The sequence below is a fragment of the Papio anubis genome, chromosome 11 (genome assembly GCF_008728515.1).
Source record: "Papio anubis isolate 15944 chromosome 11, Panubis1.0, whole genome shotgun sequence".
In the NCBI taxonomy this organism is placed as follows: Eukaryota; Metazoa; Chordata; class Mammalia; order Primates; family Cercopithecidae; genus Papio; species Papio anubis.
This window is the reverse complement of record NC_044986.1, coordinates 124,890,124-124,909,423: the sequence shown is the minus strand read 5'-3', so window position 1 is coordinate 124,909,423 and position 19,300 is coordinate 124,890,124. Positions and strand designations below refer to the sequence as shown.

At 42.3% G+C, this 19,300-nt stretch overlaps 2 protein-coding genes and 1 long non-coding RNA gene across 5 annotated transcripts in view; 1 reads left to right on the top strand and 2 right to left on the bottom strand.

Moving 5' to 3' along the window:
* Positions 1 to 19,300, bottom strand: part of ADARB2 (adenosine deaminase RNA specific B2 (inactive)) — a 672,719-nt gene that overhangs the window by 179,773 nt on the left and 473,646 nt on the right. The gene's annotated exons all lie outside the window — the stretch shown is intronic.
* LARP4B (La ribonucleoprotein 4B) overlaps positions 1 to 19,300 on the bottom strand; it is a 64,153-nt gene that overhangs the window by 27,495 nt on the left and 17,358 nt on the right. For all 3 annotated transcript variants that reach the window (XM_009213869.4, XM_009213870.4, XM_031652559.1), the window contains exons 4-5: positions 10,779 to 10,857; positions 8,739 to 8,875 (exon numbers count right to left, since the gene is read on the bottom strand). In XM_009213869.4, the coding sequence (XP_009212133.3) occupies positions 8,739 to 8,875; positions 10,779 to 10,857 (216 nt within the window). The remainder of the gene's footprint in view (positions 1 to 8,738; positions 8,876 to 10,778; positions 10,858 to 19,300) is intronic.
* On the top strand, positions 219 to 10,555 carry LOC116269514. Its single transcript, XR_004177131.1, has 3 exons — positions 219 to 304; positions 7,122 to 7,213; positions 10,470 to 10,555. It is a non-coding gene; the product is annotated as an uncharacterized LOC116269514 (long non-coding RNA).

Below are 19,300 nucleotides of genomic sequence, written 5' to 3'. Positions count from 1 at the left end.
TATAACTTGTTTCTGTGTGCCCTTCCCTGGCTCCCTGATGATCATCTCTTACCTAACAGTCATGCATTGTTTACATTAGGACGCTCATGTGACTGCGGTAATAGACCTAATTCAGATTTTGCCAGTTTTTACATAAATTGTGTTTTGGTGTCACATCTATGAAACTATGCAATGCACAGATTCCAGTTACAGCAAGTAATGATGACAATTAGGGCTCAGAGGTGCCCACTGTCGCAAAGATACAAATTACCAGCATCAAGATGAAAGTGGCAACATCATTACAGGTTCCATCAACAGGAAAAAGGTAACAATGGAATATTATGAAAAAGTTCACGCTAATAAATTACGTGAAACAGAAACATTCCTTAAAAGACATGCCGGGCGCGGTGGCTCAAGCCTGTAATCCCAGCACTTTGGGAGGCCGAGATGGGCGGATCACGAGGTCAGGAGTTCGAGAACATCCTGGCTAACACGGTGAAACCCCGTCTCCACTAAAAATACAAAAAACTAGCCAGGTGAGGTGGCGGCGCCTGTAGTCCCAGCTACTCGGGAGGCTGAGGCAGGAGAATGGCATAAACCCGGGAGGCGGAGCTTGCAGTGAGCTGAGATCCGGCCACTGCCCTCCAGCCTGGGCGACAGAGCGAGACTCCGTCTCAAAAAAAAAAAAAAGAAAAAAGACACAAGCCATGAAAGCTCACTCTACAAGAAAGGTAACTGGGGCATGACTGTAATTTAATTTTTTGTATTTTAATCTGACAAAAGATCATCAAAGACTCATATGCTGAAAACTGCAAAACACTGCCAAGCGAACATTTTAAAGACCTACATAAAGATATAGTCTGTGCCTGTGGGTTGCAAAACTTAACATTGGTAAAACGGGTAAATTCTTCTCGAGTGAATTTACAGAATCACTGCAATCCCAATAAAAACACCAACAGGACTTTTTGAAAAATTGTAATGATGATTCTAAAATTCATATACAAATGCAAAACATTTAGAAGGGCCACAACAAAGCTGGAGGTTCCATACCTACTTTAAGACTTACTATAACATTACAGTGATTAAGACACTGTAGTGTCAGCATCAAATCAGACAAATAATCAAGGGAATAAAACACACATTCCAGAGATCAACACCCATGTGCACGGGCAGTCAATACAACAAGAGCCCAGACATGTGGGGTGCTGCAACAGATACACACAGGATGCATACCCCACACCATGTGCAAACATCAGCACAAAAAAGATCACAGACTCGAATGTTCAAATGTAAAACATAAAAGTAATAAAAGGAAAACTATTAGAACCTTGGACCAAGCAAAGATTTCTTAGGTACAACACCAAAAGCAAGATCCGTAACAGGAAAAAATTAACAAATTGGACTATAAAAAAATTTCTACTTCTGCTTCTCAAAAGACACTGGTAGAACAAAAACACCAGCTGTACACTGAGAGAGCATATTTGTAAATCACGTGATAAGGACTTGTATCCAGAATACCTGTACTACATATTTCAGTGTACACACATACATCATTGACAATGTGACTGTGAGGCAAAGAAGCATCTTTTCAACAAGCGCTGCTAAACCACTCAGCATCCACAGGCAGAACGTTCATCTAGGTGCAGACCTGGCACCACCATTCACAAAAATTAACCCCAAATGGATCATGGACCTAAGTGTAAAATGCAAAACCTTAAGTCCTAGAAAACATAGGAGAAAATCTAGAAGACCTTGGGTCTGACAATAACTTCTTAGACACCACACTAAAGACAAGATCCGAAAAAACTTCATTAACATTTAAAACTTCTGCTTTGTGAAAGGCAATGTCAACAAGATGAGAAGCCATTGACTGATGGAAAATAGTTGCAAAAGACACATCTGACAAAGGATTGTTAACATCAAAATGCACAAAAAACTTAAAAACTCAACAAGAAAATGAACAAGATTAAAAAATGGGCAGAAGACCTGGACAGACACTTCACAAAAGATTTACAGAGGGTGAATCTACATATGGCAAAACGCTTCACATCATATGTCACAGAGAATGCAAATTAAGACATCAACGAGATGTCACTGCATACCTATTAGCACGGCAAAAATAAACAACAATGACACCAACAAATGCTGCCGAGGATGTGGAGCAACAGGAACTCCCATTCACTCCCGACGGGAATGCAAAGTGGTTCATCCACATTGGGAGACAGTTTGATGGTTTCTTACAAAACAAATCATATTCGTAGCATATGATCTGGCAATTGTGCTCCTCCGTATTTATCCAAAGGAGCTAAAAACTTACGCCCATGCGAAATCTGTACACAGATGTTTATAGCAACTTTATTCACAACTGCCAAAACCTGGAAGTAATCAAGACGTCCTTCAGTGGGTAGATGGATAAAGACTCTGTGGGACATCCAGACGATGAACTATTATTCAACACTAAAAAGAAATGACCTATCAAGCCATGAAAAGACATGGAGGAACCTTCAACATATATTGCTAAGTGAAAGAAGCCAATCTGAAAAGGCTACATCCCACAGGATTCCAACCCTAGGACATTCTGGAAAAGGCAAAACTACAGAGGCAGTAAAAAGATCAGTGGCTTCCAGTGATTGGGGGAGGCAGGGATGAACGGGTGGAGCTCAGAGGATGTTTAATTTTTTTTATTATACTTTAAGTTCTAGGGTACATGTGTACAAGGTACAGGTTTGTTATATATGTATACATGTGCCATGTTACATATGTATACATGTGCCATATTGGTTGGTACATATGTATACAGGTGCCATGATGAGTTAATGGGTGCACCCGCTAATTCATCATTTACATTAGGTAGATCTCCTAATGCTAACCCTCCCACCTCCCCCCACCCCACAACAGGCCTTGGTGTCATGTTCCCCTTCCTGTGTCCAAGTGTTCTCATTGTTCAATTCCCACCTATGAGTGAGAACATGCAGTGTTTGGTTTTCTGTCCTTGTGATAGTTTGCTGAGAATGATGGTTTCCAGCTGCATCCATGTCCCTACAAAGGACATAAACTCATCCTTTTTTAAGGCTGCATAGTATTCCATGGTGTATATGTGCCACATTTTCTTAATCCAGTCTATCAATGATGGACATTTGGGTTGGTTCCAAGTCTTTGCTATTTCAATAGTGCCGCAATAAACAGACGTGTGCATGTGTCTTTATAGCAGCATGATTTATAATCCTTTGGGTATATACCCAGTAATGGGATGGCTGGGTCAAATGGTATTTCTAGTTCTAGATCCTTGAGGAATTGCCACACTGTCTTCCACAATATGGTTGAACTAGTTTACAGTCCCACCAACAGTGTAAAAATGTTCCTATTTCTCCACATCCTCTCCAGCACCTGCTGTTTCCTGACTTTTTAATGATCGCCATTCTAACTGGTGTGAGATGGTGTCTCATTGTGGTTTTGATTTGCATTTCTCTGATGGCCAGTGATGATGAGCATTTTTTCATGTGTCTGTTGGCTGCATAAATGTCTTTTGAGAAGTGTCTCTTCATATCCTTTGCCCACTTTCTGATGGGGTTGGTTTTTTACTTGTAAATTTGTTTAAGTTCTTTGTAGATTCTGGGTATTAGCCCTTTGTCAGATGAGTAGATTGCAGAAATTTTCTCCCATTCTGTAGGTTGCCTGTTCAATCTGACAGTAGTTTTTGTTTTTTTTTTTTTCTATGCAGAAGCTCTTTAGTTTAATTAGAACCCATTTGTCAATTTTGGCTTTTGTTGCCATTGCTTTTGGTGTTTTAGACATGAAGTCCTTGCCCATGCCTATGTCCTGAATGGTACTGCCTAGGTCTTCTTCTAGGGTTTTTACGGTTTTAGGTCTAACATTTAAGTCTTTAATCCATCTTGAATTAATTTTTGTATAAGGTGTAAGGAAGGGATCCAGTTTCAGCTTTCTACATATGGCTGGCCAGTTTTCCCAGCACCATTTATTAAACAGGGAATCCTTTTCCCATTTCTTGTTTTTGTCAGGTTTGCCAAAGATCAGATGGTTGTAGATGTGTGGTATTATTTCTGAGGGCTGTGTTCTGTTTCATTGGTCTGTATCTCTGTTTTGGTACCAGTACCATGCTGTTTTGATTACTGTAGTCTTGTAATATAGGTAATATAGTTTGACTTCAGGTAGTATGATGCCTCCAGCTTTGTTCTTTTGGCTTAGGGTTGTTTGCAGATGACATGATTGTATATTTAGAAAATCCCGTCGTCTCAGCCCAAAATCTCCTTAAGCTGATAAGCAACTTCAGCAAAGTCTCAGGATACAAAATCAATGTGCAAAAATCACAAGCATTCTTATACACCAATAACAGACAGAGAGCCAAATCATGAGTGAACTCCCATTCACAACTGCTTCAAAGAGAATAAAATACCTAGGAATCCAACTTACAAGGGATGTGAGAGAGAACTACAAACCACTGATCAATGAAATAAAAGAGGACACAAACAAATGGAAGAACATTCCATGCTCATGGATAGGAAGAATCAATACCATGAAAATGGCCATACTGCCCAAGGTAATTTATAGATTCAATGCCATCCCCATCAAGCTACCGATGACTTTCTTCACAGAATTGAAAAAACTGCTTTAAAGTTCACATGGCTCAGAGAATGTTTAGGTCAGCAAAATTACCCTATATGACACTGTAATGGTAGATACATGTCACTATACAGTTGTCTGAACCCACAGAATATACAATATCAAGTGAACCCTTATGTAAACTGTGGACTGCAGGTGATAATGATGTGTCCGTGTAGGTTTCATCAATTATAACAAATGTTCCTCTACTGGGGAATGTTCATATGGGAAGAGGCCATGCATGTGTGCAGGGGATATAATGGGAGATCTCTGTACTTTGCTCACAATTTTGCTGTGAATCTAAAACTGTTCTAAAAAATAAAGTGTACTGGCCGGGCGCGGTGGCTCACGCCTGTAATTCCAGCACTTTGGGAGGCCAAGGCGGGCGGATCACGAGGTCAGGAGATCGAGACCATCCTGGCTAACACGGTGAAACCCCGTCTCTACTAAAAATACAAAAAATTAGCCGGGCGAGGTGGCGGGTGCCTGTAGTCCCAGCTACTCGGGAGGCTGAGGCAGCAGAATGGCGTGAACCTGGGAGGCAGAGCTTGCAGTGAGTCGAGATCACGCCACTGCACTCCAGCCTGGGCGATAGAGCAAGACTCCGTCTAAAAAAGAAATAAATAAAGTATACTTCTAAAGAAAGGACTCAATTGTTAATAAAACTAATAAAGTATGTGTGGGACATCTAAATAGACACTACTGCAAAGAAGAAAAAAGAAGGCAAATAAGCACATTTAAAAAATGTTCAATTTCATTAATCATTAGAGAAATAGAAGTTAAAACCTCAACAAGATACCACTATATAGTTATTAGAAAACATAAAATTAACCTGATTGCATACCAAGTGTCAGAAGGATATGGGGAAACTGGAGCTCTCATCCCTGCCGTAGTGGCCAACCGTAAAATGGTCCAACCACTTTGGAAACCAGGTGGGCGGTTTCGCAGTTAATCATACACCTGACAACACAATCCAGACATTCCACTTCTGGCTATTTACCCGAGAGACAGGGAAGCACACGGTCACGCAGAGACTTTTACACAAGTGTCCACAGCAATTTGTAGTGGTCAAAACCTGGCAATAACCTAAATGTCTTTAACTGGTAGGTGCATGAACCAACTGGGAATATCCATTTGAAAGAATACTTCCCAGCAAAAAGAAGCAATCACCTACTAATCCAGTCAACAACAAAACAGTTATGCCAGACCAAAGGAAAGTGATATTGCATAATCGACTCCATTTACATCAAATTTGTAAAACTGCACACTAATCTGTAGTGACAGGAAGCAAATCAGTGGTTGCCTGGGGAGGGGTAGAGGAAGCTTGGCGGGGGTGGCTGTGATGGCTGTGTTTGGTATCATGATTGTGGTAGTTTCATGGGTGTATAAATATGTTAAAACTTACCAAATGTACACTTAGAACGCATAATTTATGGTATGTAAATTCTACTTCCATACAGGCAGGGGTGTCACCCTCTGCACGTCACGCCTCACCCAACTCACCTGCCCCCATGACGTGACACTGAATGATGAGCTTCAATCCCATTCATGCTTTCCCACCATCTCCATGCTCATCTGAACCCACAAAAATCCCTGCGCTTCAGCTTTACACACCCCCAAGCTTTATATACATGGTATCACCTTGCACAAATTTGGAAATATGCTTTTATAAACATTATAATTTTAAAATTTATTCTTGTTGGAATATGTAGGCCTAGCTCACTGTAACAGCTCTGGTACTCACTGTGTGAATATAACACAAAGTATTTATTCTGGTGACAAATATTTTAGCATGTCTTTTTAACTAGCAGTTTCAGTTATATTAAGGGTAAAAACAGCACTTGAATCAGACATACTAGGACATGCACTGTATGTTTATTATGACATTAAAAATAATCTAGAAATGTAACTTACACAACTTAACACAAGAGCTGCAGTATTCAAAGTAAAATCATTCAAACGATCTTGAGTTAAATTTTTAAAAAGATAAAATTAAATATTCATCAAGTATCTGCTGTGTGTCTGAGTCTCTGCTAGGTATTTTGGGCACAAGATTTAAACATAAGATGAAGCCAGGCATGGTGGCTCACACCTGTAATCTCAGGACTTCAGGAGACTAAGGCGGGCAGATCACTTGAGGTCAGGAGTTTGAGACCAGCCCTGCCAACGTGGTAAAACCTCGTCTCTACTAAAAATACAAAAAATTAGCTGGGCGTGGTGGTGCATGCTTGTAATGCCCAGCTACTTGGGAGGCCGAGGTAGGAGAACTGCTTCAACACAGGAGGCAGAGGTTGCGGTGAGCTGAGATGGCACCACTGCACTCCAGCCTTGGCGACAGAGTGAGATTCCATCTCAAAAATAAATTCATTCATTCATTCATTCAATTTAAATAAAAAACAAAACAAAACAAAAAAACAAAGTAAGATGAGAACTTTAATCCTGTGGACCTATTTATGACATGTTCATCCTCTTAAGAACTACAACTAATGCAATAACTTGCTAACAATATTCTTATCACACAGGTTCTTACAAAGGCATGTACATCTCTGTCCAAAAATCGAGTGAAAAAAAGACAAAATGAGAAACTAAAGAGCTGAGTGCAAATGGATAAAAGGTAAGTCATAAAGAAGGCAGGAGGAGATGGGACAAAATAGGTGACGAGGCTGCCCTGGATCGCCTATGGGCAGGTGGGCTCTGTTGAGTAACCACACAGAGCAATTTAATATCCTCATGGTCGGTGGAAACCACTTCTTGCCAGTAACAATCAACTGAGAAATCATCCCAGTGGGGCAGCAGCATTTGCAAGGTCTGTCCTAAAAGGAATAACTAAACCTGGAACTCCTAATCATAACCAAAAAGACTTCAGAGTATAAACAGGGACAAGAATGCTGCTGGCCTTTCAAAGATGGGGCCCAATTCAGCTGGCACAGACAACAGCTTCTGTTCTGCATGGTGACACCAGGGAGCACGGCGCCATTCTGGGAGATGGCAGTGCCACTCTCAGAACTCACAGTCAATGGTAATCATGTTTGCCAGTTTCTTCACTGTCTCCAATAATTTAATAACCCACGATATCTGTCTAAAAACAGAGAAATAGAGAACTTGTATTTGTGAAAAGAAAATCCAACTAAGCTCTAAGGTAAGATGCTTACCTTTTTATACTACTGTAAAGTCAAATCCACACAAGAACAAAAACACCTGCATGAACTGTCGCCAGTGCAGTTAAGCCAGGGACAATGTGGAAACCCTTCTATGTGAGTAGAGGCAGTGGACTTAAAGGAGACTTTAAGTCAGGCTTAGCAATGACCAATCACTCAAAACTATGTAGGGGGCATCGTCAACACTTAATGCTTAAACACTGTTTGATGTTGCCAAATTTCAAAGAAACAACTTCACTCACAACATAAGTTTTGTTTTTGTTTTTGTTTTTGAGATGGAGTCTAGCTCTATCGCCAGGCTGGACTGCAATGGTGCGATCTCAGTTCACGGCAACCTCCACCTCCCGGGTTCAAGCGATTTCCCTGCCTCAGCCTCTCAAGTACCTGGGATTACAAGCACGCACCGCCACGCCCAGCTAATTTTTTGTATTTTACTGGAGATGGGATTTCACCATGTTGGCCAAGACAGTCTCAATCTCCTGACCTTGTGATCCTCCCACTTCGACCTCCAAAAGTGCTGGGAATATAGGTGGCCCACACCTGGCCCACAACATAATTTTAAGAAAAACTGCAATAATTATTTCATCAAAACATAAACAGGAAGTTGCAATTTGAAAGAAACACCTTTAGTGGCAAAGCTGTAATTAAAATGTATTTTACTTTAACTATAAATGTTATTTTTATTTTGTTTTTCATGAATGAAAGAGCTATCTTTAAAATTCCCATTAAAAAGATTATTTTCTACTTCATATGGCCCAAAACTTGTTTGAGGTTTCATAATGGATCCAACTGGCATTCCCAGGACTATCAGGCGCTAGTCCAGAATTACTGGACCTGAGCAGAAAGCAATGGAGGCAAGAGAACAATCTGACTTGCCATCAAGGACCTTAATGTTTAATGGCTATAGATTTAAAGGTTCACACTGAGAAGACAAATACTCTAAGGACAAGCATTATTAATTTAAAATTGTCATTTACTTACATCTTAGCACTTCCACAATCAAGTCCACATCAGTGCTGAGCTTCTTGATGTGGTCGAGGTTAGCCACCGTTGTGATTGGCACATACTGGTCACTGTCCATCTGTGATATAAGATACATGTCACTAGCAAGGTTCTCCCTGTTGAAAGAAAACAATCTCCTTTAATCAATATTTCTTTAAAAAGAAGTTTCACCTACTGCAATTCCAGTTTCACAAGAGGCATGAGTGTGGCATGGTATTGCTTTGGAGTTAAATCGGAGCCCAGGACCCATCTGTTATTTGCTGTCTCTCCAGCCTCAGTTAAATTTTTTCAAAATCTCAGTCTTGAAGAGGCAGGGAGTGCAAAAGTAAAAGTATACTGCACTTTCTACAATCAAAATTCATGAGAAGATGGTTATTTTAAAATAAGATGTAATTATTTGTAGCTGTCATTTTTGCCCTAAGAAGTATTTGAGGAGTTTATTAAAAATACATACAATTTTGTTACGCTGGGCACGGTGGCTCATGCCTGGAATCCCAGCACTTTGGGGGGCCAAGGTAGGCAGATCACCCGGGCTCAGAAGTTTAAGACCAGCCTGACCAACATGGTGAAACCCTGTCTCTACCAAAAATACAAAAATTAGCCAAGCATGGTGGCAGGCACCTGTAATTCCAGCTACTTGGGAGGCTCAGGCAGGAGAATCGCTTGAACCCAAGAGGTGGAGGTTACAGTGAGCTGAGATCGCACCATTGCACTCCAGCCTGGGTGACAAGAGTGAAACTCCGTCTCAAAAAAAAAAAAAAAAAAAAATTTAAAGTAAAGAAATCCAGCTGAATGAACAAGAAAGGAAAACATAAAAAGGCCAGGATAACGTCATTCACAAAATTCCTCCTGTAGACTCTGGAACACTCACTAGAGAGCCTATATCCAGCCCTGGCTTCCTGGCAGCCAGAATTAAAAAGGAAACAGTAACTTTACCCACAAAATCCAAAGGTGAGCCACAAATCATCAGCAGTTTGGGCCATGATGAGCTATTTTCTGGTGTTTTAGTCAAAGATCAATGTTTCCTGTGAATTCTCAAGGCATCGTACAATGTAGTAAACAAGGTCCTAAGAAACATTTCAAAACTGAAAACAGTGCTGGGTTCCTGGGGCCTCTGCTCAGTGTCCCTCGGTGAAGGCCCATGACTGCCGATCGAACGGAGGCCATGCAGGAGGAGGCCCTGCTCCACCCTCATCTTGGCCACCTTCCAGTTGTAGCTGATTTTGGCCCCGTGGGGCTACAGAAGGGGGTGAGTGGCAGAGGGCTCACACCTGTGCCCCCTAGGGTGCTCCACTGGTGCCCCAGCACCTCTTGCGTCTGCTGTGTCATGGTGCGGTATGCTCAGACTCCAAACGTGGAGCAGCATGGGCATGGGGAGGAGGCCAGCAGAGCCCCTCACACCTCCGCCTCATACAGCCACAGGCTTCAAGGAGCCCCTAGCAGACACCTGTGTGGAATCCTCAGGGCTCCAGAGAAAACACCTGGAAAATCACCATCGACAGAAAACCTTACACACGGCCAATCGGTTGTTGCCATACTCAGAGAAATTACATCAAACCCAATCCCACCTTCCTTTATGTCCAGTTCTGCCATTGGAACTTTGAAGGTTTTACTGAGAAAAAGGTATTATTCAGGGGGAAAAAAAATGATTAAAAATGAGTGTTATATAAATAAAACAACTTGCTATCTCAGTGTTTGGTGTGTTTTCAGAAACAACATGGCACATTTGTTCTCAAACTTCGGTGTGAAGAGTCTGATTCAGCAGCACAGGGCGGGCCAGGCCCTTCAGACGGCACTCCAGACAGTGACCACCAACACCACGGGGGACCACTGACATGAAGGTTCCATTCCATTCTCAAACGTCAAAAGATTGTTATTACTCAATATTCCACGTCTTAATATTCATATATATGGATATGAGTAGATATTCCTTCATAAAATACCCCATTTGTATATAATTTAACTATTTGCACGAGACTAGAAATATCAGGCATTAGAAAAAAACACCACCAGCCTTACCTAGATAAGCAGAATTCCAATGTTTTTTTAAGTACTTCCCGGGGGTCTTCCTGGCTTTCTGGTTGAGACTCATTTCCTCCTACAGAAAAGTAATAATCAACTTAGGAAAAATGGCTTAAAATTTAGGAAGCAGATAATTCAGTACAGCAGTTCTAGTGCTTTCAACTTACATTCTGACACAACTACATAACTGTATATTGAGTATGAAAAATGCTACTTTACCTATCAAAAAAGTAAATCATGCAAAAAAATGTATTCCTTTATCCCCCAAAACAAAAACAGCACAATTTAGAAAAGTAATCTAAGTCTCATGAGCAGAGTTTAGCACGGGCTTTTTCTACCAGAAATGACAAGTGTAAGTTTAGCTAATGCCTTGTCTCACTGCAAAAAGAATTTTCAAGTAACCTACACAAACACAAACACTAAACAATAATAAAATATAGAGGAAAAAATTAAAACAACAACGACAAAGATAACTGGCAAACAACCAAGGCTGGAGATCATAAACAGACAGGCTCTACAACACTAGACAGTTTCTACAACAGAGGCTTCAATTTGCCTTTCAACTTCCAGAGTAGAAGGAACAAGTGAGAATTGCCGTGTTACAAATTCCTATAAGAGAATGATAAATAAACCAGATCTTCAAGAGAAACAAAAGCTGGATCTAAATCCTGGAAGAAATTTCTGAGAAGATGCCAGAGGGCATGGTGTGTGTGGTCACAGGCAGCACAGGGCCGTGAATCTGAAGCTCTATAAGACAGAGCTGGACTCTGGACACTGCATAAACAGGTATTTTAATAATGTTGAGACAACAGGCACTGAAATGCTAAGAACTAAGTTTTTTCTACATTCCTATACAAATTAGCATGGTACAATCATACATGAGCCATGCTAACACAAGAGACACTTGTATCTTAAAAGTCAAAGTTAAAGACCATGAAAAAACAAAGACAAAGTGGAGGGTTCAGGACAAATAAGAGGGACAGGGAGTTTGTATGGTGTTATACAATGAGCTTAGTAAAAATCCACCCCCATCAGCAAAAAGAAAACAAAACTGCTAAAGCAACCATAACACAAAACCAAACCATGGGACTCAATGAGACTGAAAACTGAAAATTGAAAACACAACCTGATGCCACTGTCCATCTAGACTAAAGTGTCTCCAGGTCACTCATCTAAATTCACACTCCACTCTCCATGTTTGATAGGTGTTTACTAAATATTTCTATGTGCCAGGCACTATGGCAGGCTCTGTGAATTCAGCCTGAATAAGGCAAAGCCTGTGCTCTCGTGAAGCCAACACTCTCGTGGGAGAGGCAGATAACAGACAGTTAACCAGTAACTATATACATCATGTCAGAGAGAAACTGACACTGAGGAAACCACCCAGGATGAGGGGCAGCAAGGCCTGGTGCCGTCCAGACGGGAAGTGCCATGCGATCTGATAGAGGAGGGGTGGGGCACGCAGGAAGGTGGGAAGTGTGTTCTAAGTGGGGAGCCTCAAGCACAGGTGTCCCAAGATGGGGCCTCTCAAGGGGTAGAGTTCAGCAGTAGGAGGCCAGCACAGCTGAGAAGAGGGGTGACAGACACAGTAAGAAATGAGGTCACAGAGGCTGATGTGTGTGTGAGATCAAGGAGGACGTTAGAGGATGTTAGAGTAAACGTCATAGAAAACCAATTCAAGGCTGACATTTTGAAAAGATCTCTGGTTCCATGGTGTAGACAGACTGTGCAGGCACCAGCCGGAAGTTAATGCAATCATTGAGGACAGGGCACTAGGGAGGACTCTCCAAGCGATAGGTGGTGCCGAAGCCACAAGGGAAGGAAGAAAAACAGCCCAGGACTGAACCTGGGACACTCCCACCTTCAGCAGGAGGCAAGTGCATGAGGGCCAAAGGACACAGGTTAACAGCCAGCAAGGTGGGAAGACCATTAGGATACTGTGAAGTTAGGAGCCAAGATAATCACCCACTACAACATGACACAGTAGAGCCAGGTAAGTTAAGAAGTTGGAACTAACTACTAAATCTGGCTGCACCAGGGTCATTAAAGAGCTGGACAAATGCCGCTTAGGACAGCTGTCTACCTGGACTGGACTCCAGAGGGAATGGAAGCAAGAAGATCTGGACTGGACTCCAGAGGGAATGGAAGCAAGAAGATCTGGACCGGACTCAAGAGGGAAGGGAAGCAAGAAGATCTGGACCGGACTCCAGAGGGAAGGGAAGCAAGAAGATCTGGACTGGACTCCAGAGGGAAGGGAAGCAAGGAGACCTGGACCGGACTCAAGAGGGAAGGGAAGCAAGAAGATCTGGACTGGACTCCAGAGGGAAGGGAAGCAAAGAGACCTGGACTGGACTCCAGAGGAAAGGGAAGCAAGGAGACCTGGACTGGACTCAAGAGGGAATGGAAGCAAGGAGATGGGACAGCAAGCAGACAGCTGAAGTGTTCTACAGTGGAAGATGGGCTGCCCCGGGGTGGCTTCATCTAAGATGAGAGATAATACCACCTTAGAAAGATGGGGAGTGACCCAACCATGCAAGAAACGCCTGGCACTGCAGCCAGAGGAGACTGAGGAGCAAAGACAATGACAAGTGAAGCGGGCTCTCGGGGAGACTGGAGGTTGGGCACATGGTGCTGGGAAGACACAGGCCATCTGCCTCCAGGCAAGATGGAGTCACAGGAGCTAGGTTAACTTTCCCTTTAAAACCACCAAGAAGCCGGGCGCGGTGGCTCAAGCCTGTAATCCCAGCACTTTGGGAGGCCGAGACGGGCGGATCACGAGGTCAGGAGATCGAGACCATCCTGGCTAACATGGTGAAACCCCGTCTCTATTAAGAAATACAAAAAACTAGCCGGGCGAGGTGGCGGGCGTCTGTAGTCCCAGCTACTCGGGAGGCTGAGGCCGGAGAATGGCGTGAACCCGGGAGGCGGAGCTTGCAGTGAGCTGAGATCCGGCCACTGCACTCCAGCCTGGGCGACAGAGCGAGACTCCGTCTAAAAAAAAAAAAAAAAAACCACCAAGAAACCAAATAAGATAGATGAAATGATCGTTTTCTAGATGTGGGACATAGGGCAACAAAGGACATGGATTCCTACGTGACATGAGACCTTTTTTCTTTTTCTTTTTTTTTTTTTTTGAGAGAGTCTTGCTCTGTCACCCAGGCTGAAGAACAGTAGCGCAGTCCTGCAACCTTGGCTCACCGCAACCTCCACCTCCTGGGTTCAAGTGATTCTCACCTCAGCGTCCTGAGTAGCTGGGATTACAGGCACACACCACCAGGTACGGCTAATTTTTTATTTTTTATTTTTAGTAGAGACGGGGTTTCACCATGTTGGTTAGGCTGGTCTCGAACTCCTGACCTTGTGATCCGCCCGCCTTGGCCTCCCAAAGTGCCGGGATTCCAGGCGTGAGTCATCATGCCCGGCTTGACATGAGACATTAAAGTAACCCCCACAGGTCCAGCCCACTGCCCTGAGGGAAGTCCCAGGCTGTGCCCAGGGAGTGGGAAGTCAGGTGGGAACCCAGTGTATGGCTGCGTGAAAGAGAAAAAGAGAATGCAGGAGATGGGGAGGCTGAGTGCATAGGCCAGACGGCAGGAGGAGCTCCAGAGAACCGCAGGGCCCAGGCCCCAGCACATTGTCGGCCAGGTTCTTTGCAAAGCACAGATGTGATGAAACTACCCAAGGCTCATGGAAGAACCACCTGAGAGGATCAGAAGTGTAACAATATATGTCATTCACGTGCAGGGCCTGAAATGGTTAACCGTCCCCCCGCCCAGAAAATCTTGTGATTCCCGGAGCCCTGCCTTGGTGATAGGAAACAGGTCCCACACCACACGGTTCCACTCACACCTAACACATTTTAAAAACAAGATATGAAAGGATCACACTGTTTCCAAGAAACTTGGCTGCATCTCAGAACAAATATCAAATACTTAAAGAAATACAAAAATACTAAGCCCTGAATAAAGTAAAACTCAATTTAACCAAAAATGACCACGCACGCAAAGAAAGCAGCAGGATGGTGTGACCTGTGACAGTGAGAAATATCCACCCACAGACGTCGTCCAGACCTGACACAGATGGTAAAATTAACTGAGAAGGATGGTAAAAGTTACCATAACTGTATTCCATATGTTCACAAAGTCAGGTAAGGACATAAAAGTTACAAAAATAAGAAAGAAAAGAGAAAAAACTTATAGAAATGAAAACTCCCATGTCTGATATTAAAAATACCTGATGAGATTAACAACAGGTTAGGCATTAGAGCAGACTTGGGAACCTGAAGACACAGTAACAGAAACTTCCCAAAATCAAACAGAAAATGAGAAGCACGACGAGCTCCGAGGATCAGTCAGCTGATCAGTCAGCTGCGGACAACATCGAGCAGCTCAGCTCCAGTGTAGCATCAGACCCTGGCACAGTCCGCCCCCAACCCAGAGCAATCTACACACGTGAACAGAGAGCGCTGGACCCAGAGCAATCTACACACGTGAACAGAGAGCACCGGAAACCACCACCACATGGACAAAGAGGTGTGCTTTTTTGCTTGTTATAATTTAAATCTCTTTTAAAAATAACTGACTTTTAAATAAAAATAAAAACAATATATTGTCAGTTTATAAGTAACCGCAAAATGCATGATGACCAAAGCATCCAGGCCACGAGAGCAATGGCGGCAGACTGCCCTGATGCTGTGCTCTACGTGCAGCAGCACGCAGCTGCTTCACAGGTAGACTGGGTTAGCCGAAAGCAGTGGAACAAGACGCAAAGAAATCACTAAAACAGCAAAACAAAGAAGGCTACTCCACAAGAAAACAGAAAAAGAGGGAAAGAGGAACGAAGAACGGATGAGTCAAAAAACAGAACACGCCTAGCACTCAATCTCGGTTTCTGATATCACTCTCCAATGAAGGACCCAGCGCTCCTTGGAGAAATGGCTGATTCTAAGACTGAAGCAAGGAGAGAAAACCAAAACCAAACAAAATAACCACGAAAAGCCCTACGTTGATGGGGCATGTCAAAAGGAGCCAACCAGAACTCCTGATGGCCAAAGCTAGAACAATTTGAGCAACAAAATGAAGCAGTATTAGATTATAACGAAAAGGATAAAACAAACATTCCTGAATCCACACTGCTATAAATAGTTGAATAAGTAAATAAAGGAGAAGAGACAAATCTCCCATACATAAGAATTTTAAATAATTTACGAAGATTCGTGTCCTCATAGAGGGGGACTGTAAATCCCCAATTCCTTGAGTGTGGGCCGTACGCAGCGACTTCCTTCCAAACAGTACAACACAGAAATGGGGAGGGAAAGGGTAACTTCACAGTGAGAAACCCAGTAAACAGCCAGGCGATCAAGATCCACACCAACAGTGACATGTCACGCTGGCAGTGTGCACCTTGACATACGTGATGAAAATGGTGTTTTAACCTCTCAAACCCATTAACACTGCAGCATCACAATGAGAAAACATCCAATTCTAATAGAAAAGGATGCTACAAACCACTTGACTAGTACTCTTCAGAACTATTATATCAAAATTACCACAAACAAGGAAAGCCTGGGAGACTGTTATAGCCAAGAGGAGCCTAAGGAGACATAACAATTAAATATAATGTGGTTCTCAGCTGAGATCTTGAAACAGAAAAAGGACGTCAGGTTACAACGTATCACTACTGGTTCAGTGATGGGGACAAATGCACCATATTAATGTGAGACGTTAATAGTAAGAAAAACTGGGTGCCAGGTGTATGGGAACTGTGTTCAATCGTCTCCATCTGTCTGTAAGTCTAAAACTATTCTAAAACCAACAGCAAGATGAGAGACCTAAACCGAACCAAAGCAATTACCACACTAAATGTTAACATTCTAAATAGAAGACAAAAAAGCAAAACCCAAATGTTATCTTATCTACAACAAATGCACTTTATTAAATACACAAATAGGTTAAAGTAAAAAGGATATAAGGTATACCATATTAAGGCTAGTCAAAAGAAACCTGGAGTGATTACATTAACATGAGACAAAGTAAATTGAGAGCAAATACTATTACTAAAGATAAAGACAGGGGTCAATCAATCAAGAGGCCACAAAAATCTTAACAAGTCTTCAAATACATGAAGCAAAAACTGATAAAAAACTAAAAGGATAGGCCGGGCGCGGTGGCTCAAGCCTATAATCCCAGCACTTTGGGAGGCCGAGACGGGCAGATCACGAGGTCAGGAGATCGAGACCATCCTGGCTAACACAGTGAAACCCCGTCTCTACTAAAAAAAATACAAAAAAACTAGCTGGGTGAGGTGGCGGGCGCCCGTAGTCCCAGCTACTTGGGAGGCTGAGGCAGGAGAATGGCGTGAACCCGGGAGGCAGAGCTTGCAGTGAGCTGAGATCTGGCCACTGCACTCCAGCCTGGGCGACAGAGCGAGACTCCGTCTCAAAAAAAAAAACCAACCAAACAAACAAAAAAAACCCTAAAAGGATAAACAGACAAATGCATAAATTAATAGAACCTTTCTTTCAATAGCTGACAGAACAATTAGGCAGAAATCAGGAAGCGCATAGTAATCCTGAACACTGTCACTCAACCTGACCTCATTAACACTGACAAAATGTTCCCCACAGCAACAGCAAAACACACACTCTTCTCAAGGACCAATGGAATATTTAACAAGACAGCCCATATTTGAAGCCATAAAACAAGACAATATATTTAAAGAAATTCAAGTCATACAAAGTATGTTCTTTGACCATAATGAAATTAAACCAGAAATTAATAAAAGCAAGATCCCTGGAAAACCCCCAAATATTTGTAAACTAAATCAAATACCTCTGTATTACCTATGAATCAAAGAAAAAAAAATGAAAAAAGAAATAAAGTATTTGGAAGTAACTGAAAATGAAACAAGGCATCTAAATTCCAGAGATTCTGCTTAAGCACTACTGATGGGGAAAATAGTGAAACTAAATGACTGTATCAGAAAATAAGAAAGGCCTTGTATTAATGAGCTCTGCTTCTACCTTAGGACACAGGAGAAAGGGTAAATTAAACCCAAAGAAATCAGAAGAGAGTACATTACAAACATCAGAAGAAAGACAATGAAATAGGAAAGAGTAAAATAAATGAGAAAAGTCGATAAAATGAAAACACTAACTTTTTTTTTTTTTTTTGAGATGCAGTTTTCCTCTGTCCCCCATGCTGGAGTGCAATGGTGCGATCCTGGTTCACTGCAACCTTCATCTCCTGGGTTCAAGCAGTAAACTTGCCTCAGCCTCCCAAGTAGCTGGGACCACAGGCGCCCACTACCACACCTGGCTAATTTTTGTATTTTTAGTAGAGATGGGGTTTCACTATGTTGGCCAGGCTGGTCTCGAACTCTTGACCTCAGGTGATCTGCCCGCCTCAGCCTCTCAAAGTGCTTGGGATTACAGGCGTGAGCCACCATGACCAACGGAAAACACTTTTTGATAAGGTCAATAAAACTAGCAAACTTCTACCCAGATCGATTGGGGTTATAAAGACGACACAAATGACCAGTAACAGGGATGAGTGATGTAGCATGACTACAGATTTCACAGGTGATAACAGAGTATTATGAGCAACTCTGTGCCGCAAATCCCACAACTCAGATGAAATAGACCAAATCTTTGTAAATACATAAACCAAAGCTCCCTCGAGAAGAAATAAATGGGTAGCACTATGAAAAAAGAAACTGTAGTTGAAAGCTTTCCCACAAATAAAACTCCTGCCCAGGTGGGATGCAGTGGCTCACACTTGTAATCTCAGCACTTGGAGAGGCTGAGGTGAGCGGATCGCTTGAGCTCAGGAGTACAGAGACCAGCCTGGGCAACATGGTGAAACTCCGTCTCTACAGAAAATACAAAAATTAGCCAAACATTGTGGTGTGCTACTGTAGTCCCAGCTACTTGGGAGGCTAAGGCGGGAGAATCGCCTGAGACCAGGAGGTTGGGAATGAGTGAGCCATGATCATACTACTGTACTCCAACCTGGGTGGCAGACCAAGACTCTGTAAGTAACTAAATAAAGTAAGTTTAGTAAGAAAGAAAGAAAGGAAAGAAGAAAAAAAGGAAAACTCCTGCCCACATGACTTGTTTCCTCATATGAGGAAGAAATAATACATAACCTCTCCCAAAAACTTAAATAGAATGAAAAACACTGATATGAAAACTAGAAACCAAGATCTCAGGTGTGAAAATTCTAAGCAAAGTTTTGGTAAATGGAATCTAATAGTATATCCAAAATACACTGTATCCCGATCTACGGAGGTTTAGACCATGAACGTTGGTATCACATTTGAAAAACAATTAATACAATTCATCCTAACACACTAAAAAACAACAAATATATGCCTATCTGCATAGATGACAAATTACAATATTCATTCCTCATAAAAATCTCTCAGCAAACCAGGAAAAGAAGAGCGCCTCATCCACGTGATAAAGGGCACACACCTAAAACCACCACTAACGTTACACTTAATGGGGAAATACTGAGTGC